Here is a 22,830-nt window from a genome sequence, read left to right on the forward strand (position 1 = left end):
TTATCCGCCGATAAATGTCCGCTAGGCCGTACACACGACCGGATCAATCTGCTGGAACTGATCAGCGGATAGATCCGGTCGTGTGTACGAGGCCTAAGGGAAAATGTAGAAATTGGGCCCAGGGAGAGCCGACATCCATCTTCACAGTGTGGGTTACTAGTAGGCATAGTGGGAGTGGTGTAGATAGAGTAAGTTGTGCGCCAGACACTTTGAGAATACAAAAAGAGATTTATTGTCTCTTAACGGAACTGGGGAGTGACAGAAAGAGGACTGAGTGAAGTGTCTGCAGAGGCCAGCACAGGAGAGAAGGTAGAACTGCAGAAAAATAAATAAATAGTATTTAAAAAAAAAAAATCAGTCCCAAAGAATGTAGGCTTTTCTTTGAACAGAACGGTCAGTGGTTCTTTCCATGTAAGGTGTGTAGCGACAGTGGAGAGAAGGATACTCAGATTATATACAATATCCCCATACGTCACCTATAGGTTCTGTATGATTGTCGTTTTCCTTCACCATGGACCATTGCCTGGCGGAGGGCTCTGAAAGCGCGATTTGGAGGCTCCCCCTGCGGCTGCCTGGGGTCCAGACTCGTCATCCCTGTAGAAAGAACACAATTCCATTATTCAGCTGCTCTTGGGAAAATCAATAGTAACTTGTACATAACAACATGATAGAACAGGAAGCATTGGGATTCCATCTCTCAGAGGATTGCTCCCCCATTAATGTATTATTTTCTCCAGCACACAGACATCTGGGTCATGCCTGGAGTTCATGTTTATTCCAACATCAGCAGGCCCCTTGATACCTGGTGACATGCAAAACAGCTTGGAGCAGAAACTGTCGTTGGGTAATGTGAATGTAAAATAGTGCACTTGGGGCTGAAGAATCCTCTGGCAAAGTATTATATATAGCCAAAATTACAAGATGGAAAGACATGAGGGTACAGTTTTCAGCATCTTCTTAAATTATAGTGAAAGTTAAAGTCTGAAGGATCTTTATGGGGCGTTAATACTGATCAGAAAGGGGGTAGGGAGGGTCTGTGACCCTGGGGTTCGCAAGGGCCTGGGAAACTATTATACTTAAGAATCCACTGACCCCTCAAACCCCTCTCCAGGACAGCTCAAAGCTCCGGAGAGTAGTGGTCTTTCAATGTAGAGGTTGGTCAGAGACATCAGTCATCTAATTTCTTGGGCTCATCACTTGGCAAGTCCATTGTCATCTACTCCGTTCTTTGCTTTGACATTAACCCTCCTGGCGGTATCCCCGAGCGTGACATTGTCATTTGTCCTTTACGAATTTTTTTATTTTTTTTAGATGCCTTCAAAGTGTTGCTAGGCAGAATAGTTAATCTTCCCACTTCCTGCACCTAGGTGCTTAAAGCTTCCTAACCTACACCGCACAGACTCCTGGGAATGTAGTGGGTGTAACTTTCCAGGAGTCTGTGCACTCCCCCGTCTCAAAGAATCATGTGACTTGGACAGCACAGGTGCTGAAACCTGATCTGACACTGCTTGTGCAGCACTGAGCATGTGCAAGGCTGAAATCCAGGAAGTCATACAGTCTGGCTTCATGATGCCCACACTTAAGATGGCCCCAGTCAATTTCTATTTTATAAAGTGTCTAAATGCTGTAACAACCTAACAAAATGGACCTTAGTTTACAGACTAACTTTACTAGAATACATTAAGCTTGGGTATTACAGGGGTATTTATATATAAAAAGTGAAATTGTGGCCGGAACTCCGCTTTAAGGCACCCTGGTTGAAAAAAGTCTAAATGACTACAAGTGTAAGGAGCATTATTCCCACTGATCATCACACTAATGTATCATGAGTTGTAGCTATAGTAATTTTGAGGTTGAGAAATTCTGCCATAGACAATTGAGCCAATACATGTTGTAAAGGAAAATTGGAGACCTTGAAGTCTCTCTGATTGTTGCCATGAGTGGGTTGGAAAGTATCTGGGTGCAGCTACAGAGCAGGTTACCCAGTAGGTAACCTACAACTCTAGTAGGGGTCATTACAAATTATTATTTTTTTGCCTTGACATACACTTAAAGACAAAATCAAAGTGCAAAATAATGGAACACACTTTGGATCTTATTTAAGTGAACCAAGCACAGACCTTTTCCAAGACATAATAAACATAAGCGTAAAATTTAAAAAGATAACAGAACGCACTTTGGTCTGTATCTGCTGTAGGCATTCTCTGATTCCATGAATACAAAGCTGGAAAGCCAGTTTTGTGTCTATTCTTTATAACTGGCCCCATGCCAGCATCCTGTGAAACAGCATCCCACACACAAAGCAGTTTACTCCACTTAATTAAAGCTGTTCTGTCTCGCTCTGGCTGGGAGATGCGACTCCCCTAGATACTGAGCAGAGCCGGGTGAGCTCATCGACCAGCCCCCTCCGCAATCTACCATTAAGTGATTCCCCGATATCCTTCTCCTCTAATCAAATGACCTTGGCGGTGTCCTTGAGCCTGTGACATCATCACTTCCTCAACTAGCATCTCATCTGAGGGTAGAATGCATGCACAAAGGCACTTTTGTATTCACAGTAAGTCGGCGGCAATTAATCTGACTATGGATTCATGGAAGTCTCTGTGCCGGAGATGCTGGCGCCCATAGTGGCTCTCTCGATTGTTGGTCTCAATTTATGACTATTCAAGGAAAAAAGAGCGGCTCCGAAATGTAATAAAGCCATGTCTATGGTTGTTTTTCAAGAAGCCTTGTTACCAAGAATTAAAATGAAAAGTCTTAAAGGTCAACTCCAGTCAAAACTTTTTTTCCCTTTAGTTTTGGATAGAGTTTGGAAGGTTATAGCAGCCACAGTATTAGCTTTCATTGTGTTGTCTTTGTCTCCACCAGGGAGATTTGCCATCACTTTATGTCCTCTAGCATCCTATCACATAGGAAGCAAGGGAAAAACTCTGAAACAGGGATACCAACAGCAATTATAGATTCAAAAGAGATTGTAACCTTTTTTCACTATATCAGGGGTCTCAACACGTTCTAAACAATGGACCAGTTTATTGTTCTTCAAACTCTAGGGGGGCCGGACCATGGCCAGTGGGAGTAGAAAAATGTCCTGGCATCAGTAGGAGTAAACTAGGTCCTATCTTTGGTATAACGGGAATTAGTGGCCAACTGTTGCAGTCGATGGGAGGAATGGTGCCCCATTGGTGGGAGGAATGGAGCCCCATCGGTGGGAGGAATGGAGCCCCATTGGTGGAAGGAATTGAGCCACAAGGGCCATACAAAGGCAAGCAAAGGGCCACATTCGACCCCCTAGGCCACTGCACTATTTCCAAGATTTAATCAAACTCTAGGGGGGCCGGACCATGGCCAGTGGGAGTAGAAAAATGCCCTGGCATAATTTGGAGTAAACTAGGTCCTATCTTTGGTATAACGGGAATTAGTGGCCAACTGTTGCAGTCGGTGGGAGGAATGGAGCCCCATCGGTGGGAGGAATGGAGCCCCATCGATGGGAGGAATGGAGCCCCATCGGTGGGAGCAATGGAGCCCCATCGGTGGGAGGAATGGAGCCCCATCGGTGGGAGGAATGGAGCCCCATCGATGGGAGGAATGGAGCCCCATCGGTGGGAGGAATGGAGCCCCATCGGTGGGAGGAATGGAGCCCCATTGGTGGAAGGAATTGAGCCAGAATGGTGCCCAATCGGTGGGAGAAATGGAGCCCAATCGGTGGAATCGGTGGGAGGAATGGAGCCCCATTGGTGGAATCGGTAGGAGGAATGGTGCCCAATCGGTGGGAGGAATGGAGCCCCATCGGTGGGAGGAATGGAGCCCCATCGGTGGGAGGAATGGAGCCCCATCGGTGGGAGGAATGGAGCCCCATCGGTGGGAGGAATGGAGCCCCATCGGTGGGAGGAATGGAGCCACAAGGGCCATACAAAGGCAAGCAAAGGGCCACATTCGGCCCACTAGGCCACTGCACGATTTCCAAGATTTAAAAAAAAGGTATTAGCTGGGACTAGGGTTTTAAAAGATTTTACACCTTTTCCAATTCAGGGAAATAAATTTAAAGTTCAGCAGGAAGAGAAAAGCGCTTCTAAAAATGGCCACAACATGTGTGCAAAGCTGGGAACTCAATGCAGAAATCTCACCAACAGAATATGCAATAGATGCGAGAGCCACCTTAAAGCGGTGGTTCACCCTCAGTGACACGATTTTACCATCGAGACAGGCATTGTAGCGCGAGCTACAGTATGCCTGTCCCGATTTTTTTACCCCCGTACTCACTGTGTACTCGTACATTATAGATTTCGGCTCCCGCGGGGAATGGGCGTGCCTATGGAGAGGGAGGATGATTGATGGCCGGCCCTGGCACGTCACTCTCCCCGAAGACAGCCGGAGTAGGTCTCGGCTCTTCACGGCGCCTGCGCACAGGCTATGCGCAGGCGCCGTGAAGAGCCAAGCCTATTTTGGCTATTTCCGGAGAAGCGTGACGCGCCAGAGCCGGCCGTCAATCATCCTCCGTCTCCATAGGCACGCCCATTCCCCGAGGGGAGTCGGTATCTTCGATGTACGAGTACACGGTGAGTACGGGGATAAAAAAATCGGGACAGGCATACTGTAGCTCGCGCTACAATGCCTGATTTTATGGTAGAAGAATTTTTTTTTTTTTTTTTTGGGTTTATAGGGTGAACCCCTGCTTTAACTCACCATTATCCCTTCAAGATTTTATTCATTTTAAAGGGATTTGTTTATTATTAAACTAGCTGAATACCCGGCGTTGCCCGGTCTTCCTATCTTAACCTTTTGGGGAGGAAAATCATAGTAATATAAATATACCCATCTTTTATATAAGGGTGTAGGTAAGGGTTAATTTAACTGTCATATATTTTTATTTGGCATATAAGTAATATGTGTACCAGGTATTATTGAAATATCTCCAGGCGTACAGAAGTTATGTGGGAACATACATTTCCCATTGATTTGCATGGGACTTTAAACAAAAACCACGACCCTCACAAATGGGGGTAGTTAAGGGATAAATTAACTATCCTATAGTTTAAGTGGACATATAAGTAACATGTGACCAAGTGTTATGGAAATATCTACAGCCGTTTGGAAGTTATGAAGTAACATGTATTTCCCATAGAGTTGAATGGGACTTTAAAGAAAAACCCCGACCATGGCAAATGGGGGTGGGTAAGGGTTAAACCACCTATCCTATGTTTGTTGCTGACATATAAGTAACATGTGTGCCAAGTTTCATGTTAATATCTTTAGCCGTTTGGACGTGATGCTGAAACATACATACACACACACACACACGTTGAGTTTTATATATATAGATGAAAAGAAAGGTGTTCTCAGCTCAAAGTCCTTCTTTGCATATGTAGCCCCTGGAGGCAAAGCCTACATATAATTCTCACCAAAAGTAGGGGGCAATTCAGTCTTTCAAAATAAATACGCCACCAAGATTTTCGTAGTCTTCAGATTACGAAAAAATATTAACGCACATTTGAACCCTTGTAATTTATTATTTAAATGTAGACACGACCCCCCCCCCCCCCCCGGTATGATGCAGACTGCGGCACAGTGCGACTTTCACTTGCCCTTTTCTTTCATTCATTCTACCGGCGGAGGAATTAATTCTTTTTTATTTGGTTATCAGCTCAGGAAAATCTTTAATTTCTCAGGCACTTCCAATTAGGATCCACATTCGGTTATCGTTTTTTTTTTTCGCAGGTGATAAATGAGACCCGATGTCTTCTGAGTGGACCTTGTAATGTGCGCGGCGAACGCTGAACTGTCACTGTCCTGTCACCTTTCCAAGAACATATGCTTACTGTTCACAGAACTGACAAAGAGGAGATAAGGGACCCGTACATACAAGGAGACAGGGGCATATTCGTGAAAAGAAACAGATCCATCTGGCCTATGAAAACATCGAAATATTTGTTAAAAAATTATGATAAAGCTGCAGTGCGACTTATGAAAGTTTTATGTTTGCACCCGTATTACCGTATTTATTGGCGTATACCGCGCACTTTTTTGCCCTGAAAATCAGGGCAAAATCGTGGGTGCGCGATATACGCCGATACCCGCTTTCCCGCGACGAGTTTGAATAGTGCGCCGGCATATACCGAGCGCAGTACACTCGTGTATAGTCGGGCAGGCTCGGCTCCTCTCGCGCTCACGTCCTGGACGTACAGGACGTGAGCGCGAGAGTAGCCAAACCTGCCTGACTATACACAAGTGTACTGCGCTCGGTATATGCCGGCGCAGTATTCAAACTCGGCGCGGGAAAGCGGGGATCGAGCGGGGAGGATGCCGCAGAAGGACACCGGACCCGACGAAGATGACACCCGAAGCCGCAGACGGATGCCGGACCCGACGAGGCCGCCGATGGACGCTGCGCAAGACACCAAAACTGTAAGTACAAAAATCTTTTTTCCACAGGAATGCGGGTCCACTTTAGGGGTGCACGCTATACGCCGGAGTGCGCAATACCCCGATAAATACGGTAAATGTGAATTTTCACCTTCAGAGTCAGAGGTCAGCTGATGTCTGAAAGCCAATCAACTGCCAGACCTCTCACATTAGATTGATTACTAAAGGCAAATAGGTTGTTCAATATGCAAGGAAAAATGCACTTTGCCAGAGAACTTTCCCCAGAGCTTAGTAAATGAAACCCTGCTGATTTCCATCATTCAATTATATTCAAGAAAAAAAATGCTGTAATTTCACCACATTCATTACCCACTTGAAGACCAGGCCTTTGTCTGACATTTGTTGCTTACAAATTAAAATCAATATTTTTTGCTAGAAAATGACTTAGAACCCCCAAACATTATACATAATTTGTTTAGCAAAGACCCTAGAGAATAAATGGCGGTCGTTGCAATACTTAATGTCACACTGTATTTGCACAGCGGTCTTTCAAACACAATTAAAAAATAAAAATAAATACAGTTTAACCGATTGCCGCCCACCGTAGTCTTACGGCGGCAGATCGGCTTGGCTGTGCATAATCACGTAATATTACGTAATTTCGCATTTCAGCCACTAGGGGCGCGCGCCTGGTGCCGACGCACGTGCCCGGCGGGCGCGATCACCGCCGGGCACCAGTGATCGCTCGTTACAGAGCGAGAACCGGGAGCTGTGCGTGTAAACACACAGCTCCCGGTCCTTTCAGGGGGAGAAATGACTGAATGTATGAACAGCAATCTGTCATTTCCCTTAGTCAGTCCCACCCCCCTTCAGTTAGAACACACCTAGGGAACATACTTACCCCCTTCCTCGCCCCCTAGTGTTAACCCCTTTAACTGACAATTGCGCGATCGTGCGACGCTGTACCCAAACAAAAACATTTTCCCCACAAATGGAGCTTTCTTTTGATGGTATTTGATCATCTCTGCGTTTTTTTTTTTTTTTTTGCGCTATAAACAAAAGAAGAGTGAAAATTTAGAAAAAAAAGCAATGTTTTTAACATTTTGCGATAATAAATATCCCCAAAAAATAAATAAAAAAAAGAAACATTTTTTCCTCAGTTTAGGCTGATATTTATTCGCCTACAAAAAAAATCACAATAAGCGTTTATTGATTGGTTTGCGCAAAAGTCATAGCATCTACAAAATAGGGGATAGTTTTATGGCATTTTTATTATTATTATTTTTTTTACTAGTAATGGCGGCGATCTGCAATTTTTATCGCAACTGCGACATTATGGTGGACACATCGGACACTTTTGACACATTTTTGGGACCATTGTCATTTATACAGCGATTAGTGCTATAAAAATGCACTGATTACTGTGTAAAAGACACAGGCAGGGAAGGGGTTAATCACTAGGGGGTGATGAAGGGGTTTACGTGTGTCCTAGGGAGTGATTCTAACTGTGTGGGGGGTTGGGCTAACAGTGACACGACAGTGATCACTGCTCCCGATGACAGGGGTCGATAGCTCACTGTCCTGTCACTAGGCAGAACAGGAAAATGCCTTGTTTACCATGTCCCATGACACGATTGCGGGACACCAGCGGACCAGGGCTGTCTTAATGAGAGGGCACTGCCCAGGGGCCCCAGCTGCATGGAGGGGCCCCTGCACTTTCCCCAAAGCAGATGGTTCTTGAGCCCACGCTGCCCCGAAATTGGGGCCCCATGATGGCACTGGGAGTGATAGATACACAGGGGAGGCAGTCTGCCTCCTACCTACTTAATGTCTGTTTACCTGCACTGTCATCATTGTAGGGGCCCCAGAGCATTACTTTGCCCAGGGGCCCATGATGCTATTAAGGCGGCCCTGCAGCGGACATCGAGTTGCCAGGACCCGCAAGCACACTCCAGAGGCACGCGGCGGGCGGCAAATTCAAAGGAATATACAGGTACGCCCATTTGCCTGCCCGTGCCATTCCGCCAACGTATATCGGCGTGCGGCGGTTTGGAAACGGTTAAATAGATTCACTACATAAAAGTTATTAGGCCTGATGGAATCCCCCGAGTCCCGGGGCAGCGAAGCAAGGCCTGCTCACTAAGTCACAGCCTAGGAACGGCTACATCCAATAGAGCCTGAACACACAGGTGTTTTGTGTTGATTAGAAGTTTACAGAAACACGCGCACGCCGTCCCAGCAGAGCGGCGGCCCTGAAAACGACTTTCGAAGACTGTCTCCACTGCTAAGCACGCCAATATAATGCAACTCTTCCGACCGGCTCTGCGCTCCGTCCACAGGAGTCACTCTAGGAGAAATATTTCCAATCCGCCAAGTCCCCACTCACTTTCCGACAGGTTAATCTTATTCCAATTGTAGACAATCTCCGCGCTGAACGCGCCATGCCCGCCTCGTCTCCATATTTCAATACCTGAGGGCCAAGGAGATATCCCGCTTAACATCTGCCGAGCCCCTTCTGCTTGTTTTCTTGACAAACTAATTAATCTTGTGCGAGCGCGGCGGAGAGCGCTTGTCTGAGCTCGGCTATAATCTTCGGCATTTCTCTAAACTGAGGCGAAGTGCTCGGTCTACGCCGGCTTAACGAGCGTCTAATGAAGCCTGTGATACCTCTGAGAGATGAGACACAATATGCTTTATTAATAAAAGGCAAGCACAAAGGAAAGAGCAGACATTTCTCGTGGCAACTGTGACTGCGCTAAATGTAAACCAATTGCAAGAAAGGCGGGAATCTGGTTGGGTCTGCGAGCTACATGCATGCTTGTGCAATGGGAGTTTTGGGCGCAAGCTTTTGATGGGGTTAAAAAAAAAAAAAGATGCTTTAAAAGCCTCGACCACCAATCTTAGCCCAAGTCTAATGCCGCGTACACACGACCGTTTTTCATTTCCTAGAAAAAAAAACATTTTTCTCGACGTGATTCTTGTCAAGCCTGCCTTGCATACACACGATCGTGAAAAGAAAATGCTCTAGCAAAGCGCGGTGACCTACAACGCGTACGACGGCACTATAAAGGGGAAGTTCCATTCGGATGGCGCCGCCCTTCGGGCTGCTTTTGCCAATTTCGTGTTAGTAAAAGTTTGGTGAGAGACGATTCACGCTTTTTAGTCTTCGCGCTTTTTAGTTTTCGCGCTTTTCAGTCTTCGTGCTTTTCAGTCTGTTACAGCGTGGCGAATGTGCTATCTCCATTACAAACGCTAGTTTTACCAGAACGAGCGCTCCCTTCTCATAACTTGCTTCTGAGCATGCACGTTTTTTTCCTGACGTTAAAGCCCACACACAACCATTTTTCATGACGTGAAAAACAACGTGAAAAATTAGAGCATGTTCTAAATTTTTAATGGCCATTTTTCACGTTGAGAAAAATGCTCTGGAGCCCACACACGATCGTTTTTAAAGCGGAGGTTCACCCTAAAACAATTATATACCATTACATCCAGCATACTGTTGACATTTTTTTTTTTCCGCTGTACATAACGTCTTATAATTCTTTTCACGAGGCTTCCGGGTTCTCACTGCCCCGGGGGAGTAGGCGTTCCTATTAAGATGCGTAGATGATTGACGTGCGGGTAAGGGGCATCACGCGTTCCGAAAATAGACGAACTGGGACTCGGCTTTATACGGCGCCTGCGCTGTCAGCTCTACACGGCAGGCGCCCCTGTATAGCGCCGAGTCCTAGTTCGTCTATTTTCGAAACACGTGACATGCCTTACCCGCACATCAATCATCTATGCCTCTTCATAGGAACGCCTACTCCCTGCGGGAGTGAGAACTCGGAGCCGGGTGAAAAGAATTATAAGACGGTAAGTACAGCGAAAAAAAAAAAAAAAATACCAGCATACTGTAGATGTCAGCATTATGCTGGATCTAATGGTATATAGATGATTTTTAGGGTGAACCTCCGCTTTAATGACATTTAAAAAAAAATGGCATTTTTCACGTCATGAAAAACGGTCGTGTGTACGCGGCATAAGGCTGGGTGCACAATTTTCTACTGTGGTACATTGTGTTATGGATATGCACTTAATGGAATTATCTGACGACGCATCAAAACATCCCAAAAAATGGACATACACCGTCTTTGGCAACGTAGTACATCACAATGCATGTTAGTGTTTTACTATGTCTTGGGGTATACTGTGACACATGTGCATTGGGAGCCAAGTTGTCTTAGCCCAGTGGTCTCCAAACTAGCTTAGGTTCAATCTGGAACTGACTTTATTGTAAATTCGCACAGAATATATGCTACACAAAATCAGGTAAGAGCTTGATCAAATTATCCTAAACAATGTATACTATAAACAGTACTATTGGTACAGCTAACCAGTGGCGTAGCGTGGGGGGTGCGAGGGGGGCCACCGCCCCGGGCGCAAAATTTAGAGGGGCGTTGTCATGAGTGTGGAGAGGAGGGAGCGCCAACAACAGATGGGACATAGGAACTTATGCATGAAGCCACCACTCCAGGCTTTACCAGTCATTATCAAGCACGCTCTCCTCTTCCCTACAGCCACCGCTGTCTCACACAGTGGATCATGTGACCAGACTGAAGCTAGCTGAAAATAGGTAAGTCCATGGGTCAGGGGGGCGCAAATTACTTGCCTCGCACCAGGCGCTGACAACCCACACTACGCCACTGCAGCTAACATAAAGACAAACATCGCACAATAGTTTGGTAACGAGGTGAAGTGGACACAATACTAGCAGACAAAGAGAAACAATAGATGACTCAATTAACAATGGGGATTCACACCTAGGGGGCACACATTGGGGAATTATACAATGAGAGAAATACATTTTAATAAACAGATTACACATAGTAGCAGGAGACCTCAGCATCAGGTTTTAAGCTGAATATCATCATCTGCTTAGAGTCTCCGAGTCTGGGGGGGCGGTTGAAGTGGTCAATGCTGGTTTGGGTACAGAGGCCCCAAATCTGTATCCAAGTCCTAGGTTCCCAGAGTCTTTGGGGGAGACATGCAGGGCTGTTTGAAGGAATTTGGGGGCCCCAAGCAAGAAGCGGGGGACGGGGTGTTGCTGAGTTTTAAGTAGAGGGGGGGGGGGAACAGCTGCCGCCGAACACCGAGATGTACTCTGTCAAGCATTTTTTTTATCAATTTGATAAGTGTATATAAACAGGGTAGTACTTCTTTCGATAAGCGGGGGGGGTGGGGGTGCTGCTGCTGCCGCCGAATGTCTGTCGGGTAGTACTACTCCTGATAAGCGTCCCTCCCCCATGTTCTTTTTACCCCCCCTCCCTACCGCATACCGCACGCCAGGAGATTCAGTTTGTTGTTCCCGGCTGGACTAAAAGGAAGGGAGCACTGAGTGTGTACACTTCCTGTCAGTCCAGCCGGAAACAGGACACTGAATCTCCTGTACCGCGCGGTTACGGTACCCGGCCGGACTGCAGGAGGAGCTTGGCCATGCTACAGCAGGCTACAGCACTTATAGGAAGCGGCTGCGCATCGGCGCTGCAAGGGCCCGTCCTGCTGGGGCCCCAAGCAGTTGCTTGCTTTGCCTGTCCTGTTCCGACGGGCCTGGAGACATGGACCAAAATCTGAAGCAAAACCACTCCAAAAGGCCCCCCGGCCCATACTTCCCAAAATATAGAGCCCCCTAAAAAGCTGGGGTCCATAGTCAGTGGGTAAGAGGCTACCCATGCAGTCCCCTCCAAAAGCCCTGGTTGGGTCTGTCGCACCTCTCATAGCAGATCCCATCACTGGTTTGTTCATAAAATGCATACAAGACTTTGCCGAATGGTGTGAAAAGCAATCATTTCAAGGACAGGGCATCCTATAAGCACCACAGCTACGGACTCGTGCGATGTGTGCGCCAGATAATGGAAAAACAGCGATTTCAGGCACGGAAAACATTTGAAGCTTTACAGCTACAGGAGAATAGATACGTATCTGTGTGCCAGATAATAAAAAGAGAAGGTTTATGAGCACATGTAATGTTCCAAACAATCCAAGACAGGAAATGTTTCAAACATCACAGCTACATAGAATATAATATCCATGTGTAAGGAGTGCCAATTACATGAACCAATCATCCCAAGCACAGCTATGTGTGTCCGATGTCTGCGCTTCCCGGATGATATAAAAACATTGATTTCAGGCATGAGAAATGATATAAGTAAGCTTCGCAGCTCTACACCAATGTGTGATAACCACGGGCGTCCGCTGGAATTTTTGTGGCGATACACAGACACATTTAACCCTTTCTTCAAACGTTAAAAGCGCCCGCTAGAGGCCAAATAGCGCAGCTAAAACAATGGTAAAGCGACACTTTACTGATAACGTGGCCAGTGTGAAATACCGTATTTATCGGTGTATACCGCGCACTTTGTTGCCCTGAAAATCAGGGCAAAATCGTGGGTGCGCGGTATACTCCGATACCCGCTTTCCCGCGCCGAGTTTGAATACTGCGCCGGCATATACTGAGCGCAGTACATTCGTGTATAGCCGGGCAGTGTCGGCTCCTCTCGCGCTCACGTCCTGGACGTACAGGACGTGAGCGCGAGAGGAGCCGAACCTGCCCGACTATACACGAGTGTACTGCGCCGCCATATACCGAGTGCAGTACATTTGTGTATAGTCAGGCAGGCTCGGCTCCTCTCGCGCTCACGTCCTGGACGTACAGGATGTGAGCGCGAGAGTAGCCGAGCCTGCCCGACTATACACGAGTGTACTGCGCTCGGTATAAGCTGGCGCAGTATTCAAACTCGGCGCGGGAAAGCGGGAAACGAGCGGGAAGGACGACGGACTCGACGAAGAGGACACCCGAAGCCGCAGACGGACGCCAGGCCCCGACGAGGCCGCTGATGGACGCTGCGCAAGACACCAAAACTGTAAATACAAAAAATCTTTTTTCCACAGGAATGTCGGGTCCACTTTAGGGGTGTGCGCTATACGCCGGAGCGCGCAATACCCCGATAAATACGGTAGCTCTTGAGATAATTCAGCTTCCGTCCATGTCCATATAAATACAGGCTAGAGAATGTACAGATCCCCCCTTCAGCACAGACCCCCCCCCCTTCAGCACAGATGACCCCCCTATTCCACACAGACCCCTCCATTCAGCACAGATGACCCTCCTTCAGCACAGACCCCCCCCCCCCCATTCAGCACAGATGGACCCAAAGCCGTCTTACTAGCATCATGGGCCCCTGGGCAAAGTAATGCTCTGGGGCCCCTACAATAGAGGCAATGCAGGTAAACAGACATCAAATAGGTAGGAGGCAGACAAGTGGGTGCTTTCCACCTTTTGGGTGGAGCTCCGCATTAACTACATGAACAATCATTCTGTACAGCAAAGAAACAGTGGGGAAAATACAATATACTGACAAAGCTGTCCTGTGCATATAATATATCTGCTAAATGAATGCCTCCCCAGCACCCTGACCCCTCTACAGCCCAGATATCCCCCCAGCACCATTGGGCCCCCAAATTTCTGGGCAGTCTGGGCTCAAGAACCAGCTGCTTTGGGTAAAGTGTAGGGGCCCCACATGCAGCGGGGGCCCCACATGCAGCATTAAAAATGCATTGTTTACTGTGAAAATGACAATTGCAGTTTGGGAGTTAACCACAAGGGGGCGCTGAAGGGGTTAAGTGTGACCTCATGTCTGTTTCTAACTGTAGGGGGGTGTGGCTGTAGGTGCGACGTCATCGATTGTGTTTCCCTATAAAAGGGAACACGCAATCGATCACGGCGCCACAGTGAACGGGGAAGGTGTGTTTACACACAGCTCTCCCTCGTTCTTCAGCTCCGGGGACAGATCTCGGGACTCCAGCGGCGATCGGGTCTGCGAGTCCCGCGACGGATGGGCTTAAAGAGCCACGTACATGTACGTGCCCAGCCGTGCCATTCTGCCAACGTATATCGGCGTGAAGGGGTCCTTAAGTGGTTAATAAAGTATCTTGGACTCTCTTCCTTTGGCTTGGCACTCCTATTCTCGTATTCTGAGGTTGTGCCACAAAAGGACAAGTCTGCCCAGCTATTAATTCTTACCTTGGCTGACCCCGGAGGTCGCCCCATGTGGGCACAGCTGTCTTCGGTTCATCTGGGGCTAATTTGTTGCCTGCCAGAATCTGCATCTCTGACAGCCAGTCAGTGATAAATGCACTCCGGGAGACGAAGCTTCAGGATAAAATTCTAATTAATTATGAAAAATTGCCTCTCTCTCTGCTGCTCACAAAATCGCTATTATTACTAGAAGAGTTACTACACTTCTAAAAACGGATCCAATTATTAAAACGGGATCTGGGACATTTGGCTCGCTTTAAACACCTATTTATAAAAACTGGATAATAGGTCTCATATAGCTGGATTCAGGTAGGGCGGCTTAATTTTGAGGCGGCGTAGCGTATCGCATATACGCTACGCCGCCGTAAGTCAGAGAGGCAAGTGCTGTATTCATAATGCACTTGCCTCCTAAGTTACGGCGGCGTGTTTTATGTAAATGATTTGTGACCTGACGTGATTGACGTTTTTTACGAACGGCGCATTCGCCGTCCATGTACATATCCCAGTGTGCATTTCTCCAAAGTACGCCGCAAGGACGTATTGGTTTCGACGTGAACATAAATTACGTCCAGCCCCATTCACGGACGACTTACGCAAACGACGTAAAATTTTCAAATTTCGACGCGGGAACGACGGCCATACTTGGCTAGGCAAGCTATTTGTTCGACTAACTTTACGCCGGAAAAAGCCTTACGTAAACAACGTAAAAAAATGCGCCGGGCGCACGTACGTTTCTGAATTGGCGTATCTAGTCATTTGCATATTCTACGCCGAACTCGACGGAAGCGACACCTAGCGGCCAGCGTAAATATTCACCCCAAGATACGACGGCGTAGGAGACTTACGTCGCTCGTATCTTAGCGTAATTTAAGCGTACCTGGTTTAAAGAATACGATTAAATTTACGACGGCGTAGATTCAGAGTTACGACGGCGTATGTACTGATACGCCGGCGTAACAGTATCTGAATCTAGCCCATAGTGTCCTTTCATATCACTTTTTTAAGACGATAAAAGGAAAAACCTGATTGGCTGCTATGGGAAGGTTCGATAGTTCTTATACACTCACCGGCCCACTTTATTAGGTTCAATTGATTGGTAACACAAACTGCTAATCAGCCAATCACATGGCAGCAACTCAATGCATTTAGGCATCTAGATGCGGTGAAGACGACTTGCTGAAGTTCAAACCGAGCATCAGAATGGGGAAGAGAGGGGATTTAAGTGACTTTGGATGTGGCGTGGTTGTTGGTGCCAGACGGGCTGGTCTGAGTATTTCAAAAACTGCTGATCTACTGGGATTTTCACGCACAACCATCTCTTGGATTTACAGAGAATAGGCCGGAAAAAAAAAATATCCAGTGAGCGGCAGTTGTGTGGAAGAAAATGCCTTGTTGATGTCAGAGGTCAGAGGAGAATGGGCAGACTTGGTTTGAGATGATAGAAAGCAAGCCACAGCAAGCCACAGTCTCAACCCTGCGCTGCTCTCTTGCTTCTGGATTGGCCCTCAGCAGCCAGATGTCCCCAGGATAAGTTCAGGCTCTGGCCTAGCAGCCCGGGCAATACAACACACGTCCACCCAGACAGCCGTCCAGGTGGCACAGAACCCTGATCACCTGACTCCACCCAAATATATAGGCTCTCCCAGCAGGCCAAGGAACCCAAGAACATCGCGAAGAAAGAGAACGTATATGGACAGCCGCACTCCAATAAGTCTAAAAAAGACGTGCCCTTTATTGGGTAAAAAGGGATGCACTACAAAAAAACTGCATACAGTGGGAAACAGCTGACGCGTTTCACATTGAACTTCAATGCTTAGTCATAGCTATGACTAAGCATTGGTCCAAGGTTCCACTGTATAGTGGAATCGGGATCTCCTTCCTCTTGGTGGTGACCCTTCTAGAGATAACTAAAGATATATAAAATAGGGGAATCAGGATCTCCTTCCTCCTGGTGGTGACCCCTCTAGTGATATAAAGATCTATATAGGGCAATCAGGATCTCCTTCCTCCTGGTGATCCCTCTAGTGATAACTAAAGATCTATATAGGGGGAATCAGAATCTCCTTCCTCCTGGTGGTGATCCCTCTAGTGATATAAAGATCTATATAGGGGAATCAGGATCTCCTTCCTCCAGGTGGTGATCCCTCTAGTGATATAAAGATCTATATAGGGGAATCAGGATCTCCTTCCTCCTGGTGACCCCTCTAGTGATAACTAAAGATCTATATAGGGGAATTAGGATCTCCTTCCTCCTGGTGGTGATCCCTCTAGTGATATAAAGATCTATATAGGGGAATCAGGATCTCCTTCCTCCTGGTGGTGACCCCTCTAGTGATAACTAAAGATCTATATAGGGAAATCAGGATCTCCTTCCTCCTGGTGGTGATCCCTCTAGTGATATAAAGATCTATATAGGGGAATCAGGATCTCCTTCCTCCTGGTGGTGATCACTCTAGTAAACTAAAGAGCTATACTGTGAAACCTTGGATTGCTCTCCGGCGCACACCCCCACCTCTGGACACATGCGGTATTGCATGCCATAGAAGTCAATGCGGAACTAATTATTTTTGTTTCCATTGACTTCTATAGAAAAACTTGCTTTAAAATGTGAGTGCTTTGGATTACGAGCATTCTCCTGGAACGGACTATGCTCGTAATCCAAGGTTCCACTGTATAGGGGAATCGGGATCTCCTTCCTCTTGGTGACCCCTCTAGTGATAACTAAAGGTCTATATAGGGGAATCAGGATCTCCTTCCTCCTGGTGACCCCTCTAGTGATAACTAAAGGTCTATATAGGGGAATCAGGATCTCCTTCCTCCTGGTGACCCCTCTAGTGATAACTAAAGATCTATATAAGGGAATCAGGATCTCCTTCCTCCTGGTGGTGACCCCTCTAGTGATATAAAGATCTATATAGGGGAATCAGAATCTCCTACCTCCAGGTGGTGACCCCTCTAGTGATAACTAAAAATCTATATAGGGGAATCAGGATCTCCTTCCTCCTGGTGGTGATCCCTCTCATGATATAAAGATCTATATAGGGGAATCAGGATCTCCTTCCTCCTGGTGGTGATCCCTCTCATGATATAAAGATCTATATAGGGGAATCAGGATCTCCTTCCTCCTGGTGATCCCTCTAGTGATATAAAGATCTATATAGGGGAATCAGGATCTCCTTCCTCCAGGTGGTGACCCCTCTAGTGATATAAAGATCTATATAGGGGAATCAGGATCTCCTTCCTCCTGGTGACCCCTCTAGTGATATAAAGATCTATATAGGGGAATCAGGATCTCCTTCCTCCTGGTGACCCCTCTAGTGATATAAAGATCTATATAGGGGAATCAGGATCTCCTTCCTCCTGGTGACCCCTCTAGTGATATAAAGATCTATATAGGGGAATCAGGATCTCCTTCCTCCTGGTGATCCCTCTAGTGATATAAAGATCTATATAGGGGAATCAGGATCTCCTTCCTCCAGGTGGTGACCCCTCTAGTGATATAAAGATCTATATAGGGGAATCAGGATCTCCTTCCTCCTGGTGACCCCTCTAGTGATATAAAGATCTATATAGGGGAATCAGGATCTCCTTCCTCCTGGTGACCCCTCTAGTGATATAAAGATCTATATAGGGGAATCAGGATCTCCTTCCTCCAGGTGGTGACCCCTCTATTCACTTTGCCCACTACCTGCCCACACTGTTTGCTCATATTTTTTTAATCATCTGAAATAAACACCCACAAATCGTCTTCCTCTGTAGTTCTGTATTTTTTTCTCCACTAAAAAAAAAAGTTTTGGCAGGACATTAAATAAATTTAGCTTAAAAACTTTCTTTTTGAGCCTACTGGGAGTTCAGATTTAGCTTTCGATAGTATTTTTTATGAAATGGAGTTTTCCAACCATTGCCAGATATCCTGTAGGAACATGAATCACAGATACGGTCGTCTGTTTTACTTCTAGAAGATTAAACCTGTTTTCTCGTATTTTGTCTTCCACACCCCTTCAGCGGTAAGATAAAGAGACACTTGTGCCGTTCTGCAGGAGAGCTGCGCTTTTTCCCCATTCGGATATTTCAGATAAAGCTCATTGACTCTGCCGTCATTTTTTGCTCGCGCCCCATGCTAGCTCCCAAACCTCACGCCGCTCGCCATCTTATCATCGGGAGCAGATGCGCCTCGCTGAATATGTTTTGCTCACGCTGGGATGAAGGGGAGGAAATTACAGGGAATTGTTAATAGGCAAATAAAATCGGAGCGTCCTTTCATTCGCTACAAGAGTCTCTTGGTGTGAGATGTGCAGATCAAGAGACAGGTCTGGAAAACTGTGTATGGTACAGATAACCGCGTTTTGACTGTCTGGCGCCAACACCGCTGTGGTCTAATCCTCTTCAGGTTATTGCCTTTTTATCTTGAAAAATTCAGAGGCTTAATCTCTTTTATTTATTTTTTCACAGTATTAATAGGATACAACATCTAAAAAAAACAACAACTTTATTTTAAAATCCTGGAATTTTTTTTATTTACCGTATTTATCGGGGTATACAGCGCGCTGGCGTATAACGCGCACCCCAAACTTAGGAAGGTATTTTTAGAAAAAAAAAAAATTACATTTTTGCCCTGCGTCCATCGGCGGCCTTGTCCGACGTCCGTCTGCGGCTTCCTTGCGCGGGGTCCATCCAGCCTTGTGGGTCACCGTCTGCGGCTTTGGAGGTGTCCGTCTGCGGCTTCCTCGCGGGGTCCGTCCAGTCCATCTGCACCTTGCCCGGGGTTGCAGCGGTGTTTGTATTTGGCGCCGAGAGGAGCCAGATTTCCTGTGTGTTCCGCTCCTCTCGCGTGGCCGGGCCTAGCCGAGTGCGCAGTACACTCGGCGCGGCCCTCAGGTCTAAGCTGCGTGGCTGCGGGCCTAGCCGAGTGCGCAGTACGCTCGGCTCGGCTCGGCTCTACGCTGCGGCTCTCGGCTCCTCTCGCGTGGCTGTGGGCGGAGCCGAGCGTGGCCTAGCCGAGTACGTTCGGCTCGGTCTATTTCTAATTGGTAGCACTTTTGGGCGCTGTTGGGACTGCACCGATAATCAGTCCTGATGTCCCTTTAACACAAGCCAGTTATCGGCTTTCTTTTTCTCTCCTCACATTGTCAGCGTAAGGAAAAAAAAAAAAGCCGATACCCCTCTTGTGTTTACTTTATTTACTTCATTAGACACAGCTGATCGTGTGGTAAAGGGACGGCGTGATCAGCTGAGTCCAAAAGGAACATAAAGCACGCTGCCCGTGCGACGCACGACGTCCACATATGCCCTCCCGGCAAAGTAAGCCCGCGCTGTAGCCATCTTTTGGCTATATACGCAAGTGGAAAGGGGTCTTCTGGGACACATCACAGGTGTCGGAAGTTTACGGGACCATTCACAAGGTGCAGCGCGGCTGTGAAGCCGCAAAGCTTCACTTCCTGTTTCACTTACTTGAGATGCCCGAGGTCCTCACCGGAGCCGATGAAGAATCGGCTCCGCTGAGGACATCACTGGATCCGATGAAGAATCGGCTCCGCTGAGGACATCACTGGATCCGATGAAGAATCGGCTCCGCTGAGGACATCACTGGATCCGATGAAGAATCGGCTCCGCTGAGGACATCACTGGATCCGATGAAGAATCGGCTCCACTGAGGACATCACTGGATCCGATGAAGAATCGGCTCCGGTGAGGACATCACTGGATCCCTGACTTTTTTTTTTTGGGGGGGGGGGGGGGGTTGAGACTGGAGCTCCTCTAAGTAATTTACAAAGATATCATTAAATAAACTGGCCCTTTGTGGAAAAAGAAACATTTCTCTGATCCACAAGTGATATATAGGTACGAGAGCTGATATTATTATACAGGATTTATATAGCGTGTTAAAACATGTGAACAGACAGTACAGTTACAATACAATTAAATACAGAAGGAGCTCATTAGAGCTTCCAAGAGATCAACCAATTAACAAAAAAAAGATGGGTAGGAACAATTGTCTTTTCCGCTCTATAAACCGTCTATGCATTGCGGACAGTTGATGCCCCGGCTGTAAGTATTTGATTGTGAAGCAGATCGGCCTCCTCTGAGTATAATGAAAGTCGGTCCAGCCCGGCCTGGTACTGGCGTCTAGCTGGCAGCCAGCGGGATCCCGGCCTTCTGACGCTCGTAGCGTTCAATTTAGCGGCACGCCAAGTGTAGCTGGAAGGCTGTTAGATCTGAGCACATATTAAAGCGGAAGGGCTGGACGGCATCCATAGTGACACACGCATGCTGAGCAGAAGCCGCTCTGCATAAAGATCCTCATAAATCACCCAGAACATGGTCTAATGTGCCCAGAGTGGAAGAGGCATCACTCCACGGAGAATAAGGGCCCATTTCACCGACATTAATCAGCTCCGAAACAGAGGGAAACATTTATACAGTGGTAAAAGTGGGATCACAAGGCGTGATACGATGCAGAATAATCACTGTGGCCATTTAACAGAACCAGCTGTCACTATATCTACCATATTAAACATAGATTACGTCCAATCTCACTGTGCCTACCTAACTTTTGCCCAAGAAAACTTAGGCAATAACCGCATGCCAATACAGGCATACCCCACTTTGTGCCATATAATGAGGTACACATTGTATGATGGAAGCCAGCTGGGTCAGAGATCCAACTTTTTCTTCTCTATGTGTAGCCAAGTCCTGGACCTCTCTAGGCCTAATGGTGACCTCCAGAGTTACAGGTAGAGTGCGTTACGAGGCATGATGGGTGTAATGCAAGGCAGATTAATGTGCGCCAGGCAACAAGGCGGATGGTTTCTTAGTGGCGACAGCAGGGCCGGCCCTATGATGGGACCGGGTGGTACCAGGCAGCACTTTTAGGGGGGCAGCATACTGATGCCCGCCAGCCCGTTCCGCTACCCAAATAAAATTGATGTCCTTTTTTCCCCACAAATAGAGTTTTCTTTTGGTGATATTTGATCACCTCTGCGGTTTTTATTTTTTGTGCTATAAATATATATATTTTTTAACTTTTTGCTATAATAAATATCCCCAAAATGTAGAAAAATAAACAATTTTCTTCAGTTAAGGCCAATATGTATTCTTCTACATATTTTTGGTACAAAAAAAAAACAAACACAATTAGCGTACATTGATTAGTTTGCGCAAAAGACATTGTGGCCGCCGGCAATTCACAGGTCCCTTTATACTCCTGGATACATGTATAGAGCCATGGCAGGTCCTTTTATACGCCTATATGCATGTATAGAGCCATGACAGGTCCTCTTTATACATCTATAGAGCCATGACAGGCCCTCGTTATACTCCTTTATACATGTATAGAGCCATAACAGGTCCTCTTTATACTCCTTTATACATGTATAGAGCCATGACGGGTCCCCTTTAGTTATCATGATATAAAATAATGAATGTGGGGGCCTTTTGGTTGGCGTGATTTTTTTTCTGGGGGGGGGGGGGGCAGCGTTTCATTCTTGGTGCCATGCAGCACAATGTCTTGGGCCGGCACTGGGCGACAGCTTCCCCTCTACCTCTGACCACGACAGGTTCTCCGGCTGACAGAACCGTCACTTCTGGTTGGACTGCAAGTGCAGTCCCAACCCTACGCTGCTCTTCTTTTTAGATCTACACTCACCTGAGCTCCCAGTCTATCACTTAGACCCGCTGATGCCACAGGATCTCCTGAGCGCTTTAAATTTTCTCACTGAGTACCTTCCTCAAGCATCCCTGCTGGGTCCCTAGCCTGGCACTCACAGATACTCTTCAGCTACTCATGGTGGTCCCTGGTAACAAGGTGGATGGTCCCTTAGTGGCGAAAGCTTCCCCTCTACCTCTGACCACGACAGGTTCTCCGGCTGGCAGAACCGTCACTTCTGGTTGGACTGCAAGCCACAGTCCCAACCCTACGCCGCTCTCTTGCTTCTGGATAGGCCCTCAGACAGCCTAGCAGCCAGATGTGCCCGGGATTGGCCTAGCAGCCCAGGCAATACAACACATGTCCACCCAGACAGCCGTCCAGGTGACACAGAACCCCGATCACCTCACTCCACCCAAATAAATGGGTTCTCCCTTGTAATGCCCTTGTCTTATCTAATATCACCAGGTACCCGGCCACCTAGCGACAGAAGAGAGTAGTGCAGCAATTCCAGAATTAGGGCAAAATCAATTGACCTCCAAGCAATTGGCCAAGGCAACTATCACTTGGCAAATATTTTTTTTGTTATTATTATGCCCATCTTCTGACCACCTTTGGGTTGTTAAGAGGAGTTAGAAGACTCCCTATATTTCAGAAGACTATCAAAGTGATGCACAGGATGTTCACGTGTACAGGTATGTGTAGCCAAAACATTTCCCTTCGTTTTGGAGTAAGAAGGGTTATA

The 22,830-nt window shown here is 47.0% G+C and overlaps 1 protein-coding gene across 3 annotated transcripts in view; it reads right to left on the reverse strand.

Annotated features, from left to right (window-relative positions):
* Nucleotides 1–475: 475 nt before the first annotated feature.
* Nucleotides 476–22,830, reverse strand: part of TRIM44 (tripartite motif containing 44) — a 100,905-nt gene continuing 78,550 nt past the window's right edge. For 2 of the 3 annotated variants that reach the window (XM_040328080.1, XM_040328081.1), the window contains exon 6: nucleotides 477–594. In XM_040328080.1, the coding sequence (XP_040184014.1) occupies nucleotides 507–594 (88 nt within the window). In that variant the 3' untranslated portion in view covers nucleotides 477–506. Of the gene's footprint in view, nucleotides 595–22,830 lie in introns of all 3 variants that reach the window. The other variant, XM_040328079.1, reaches the window with a different exon arrangement.

Source organism: Rana temporaria, chromosome 11 (assembly GCF_905171775.1).
Source record: "Rana temporaria chromosome 11, aRanTem1.1, whole genome shotgun sequence".
NCBI classification, from domain to species: domain Eukaryota; kingdom Metazoa; phylum Chordata; class Amphibia; order Anura; family Ranidae; genus Rana; species Rana temporaria.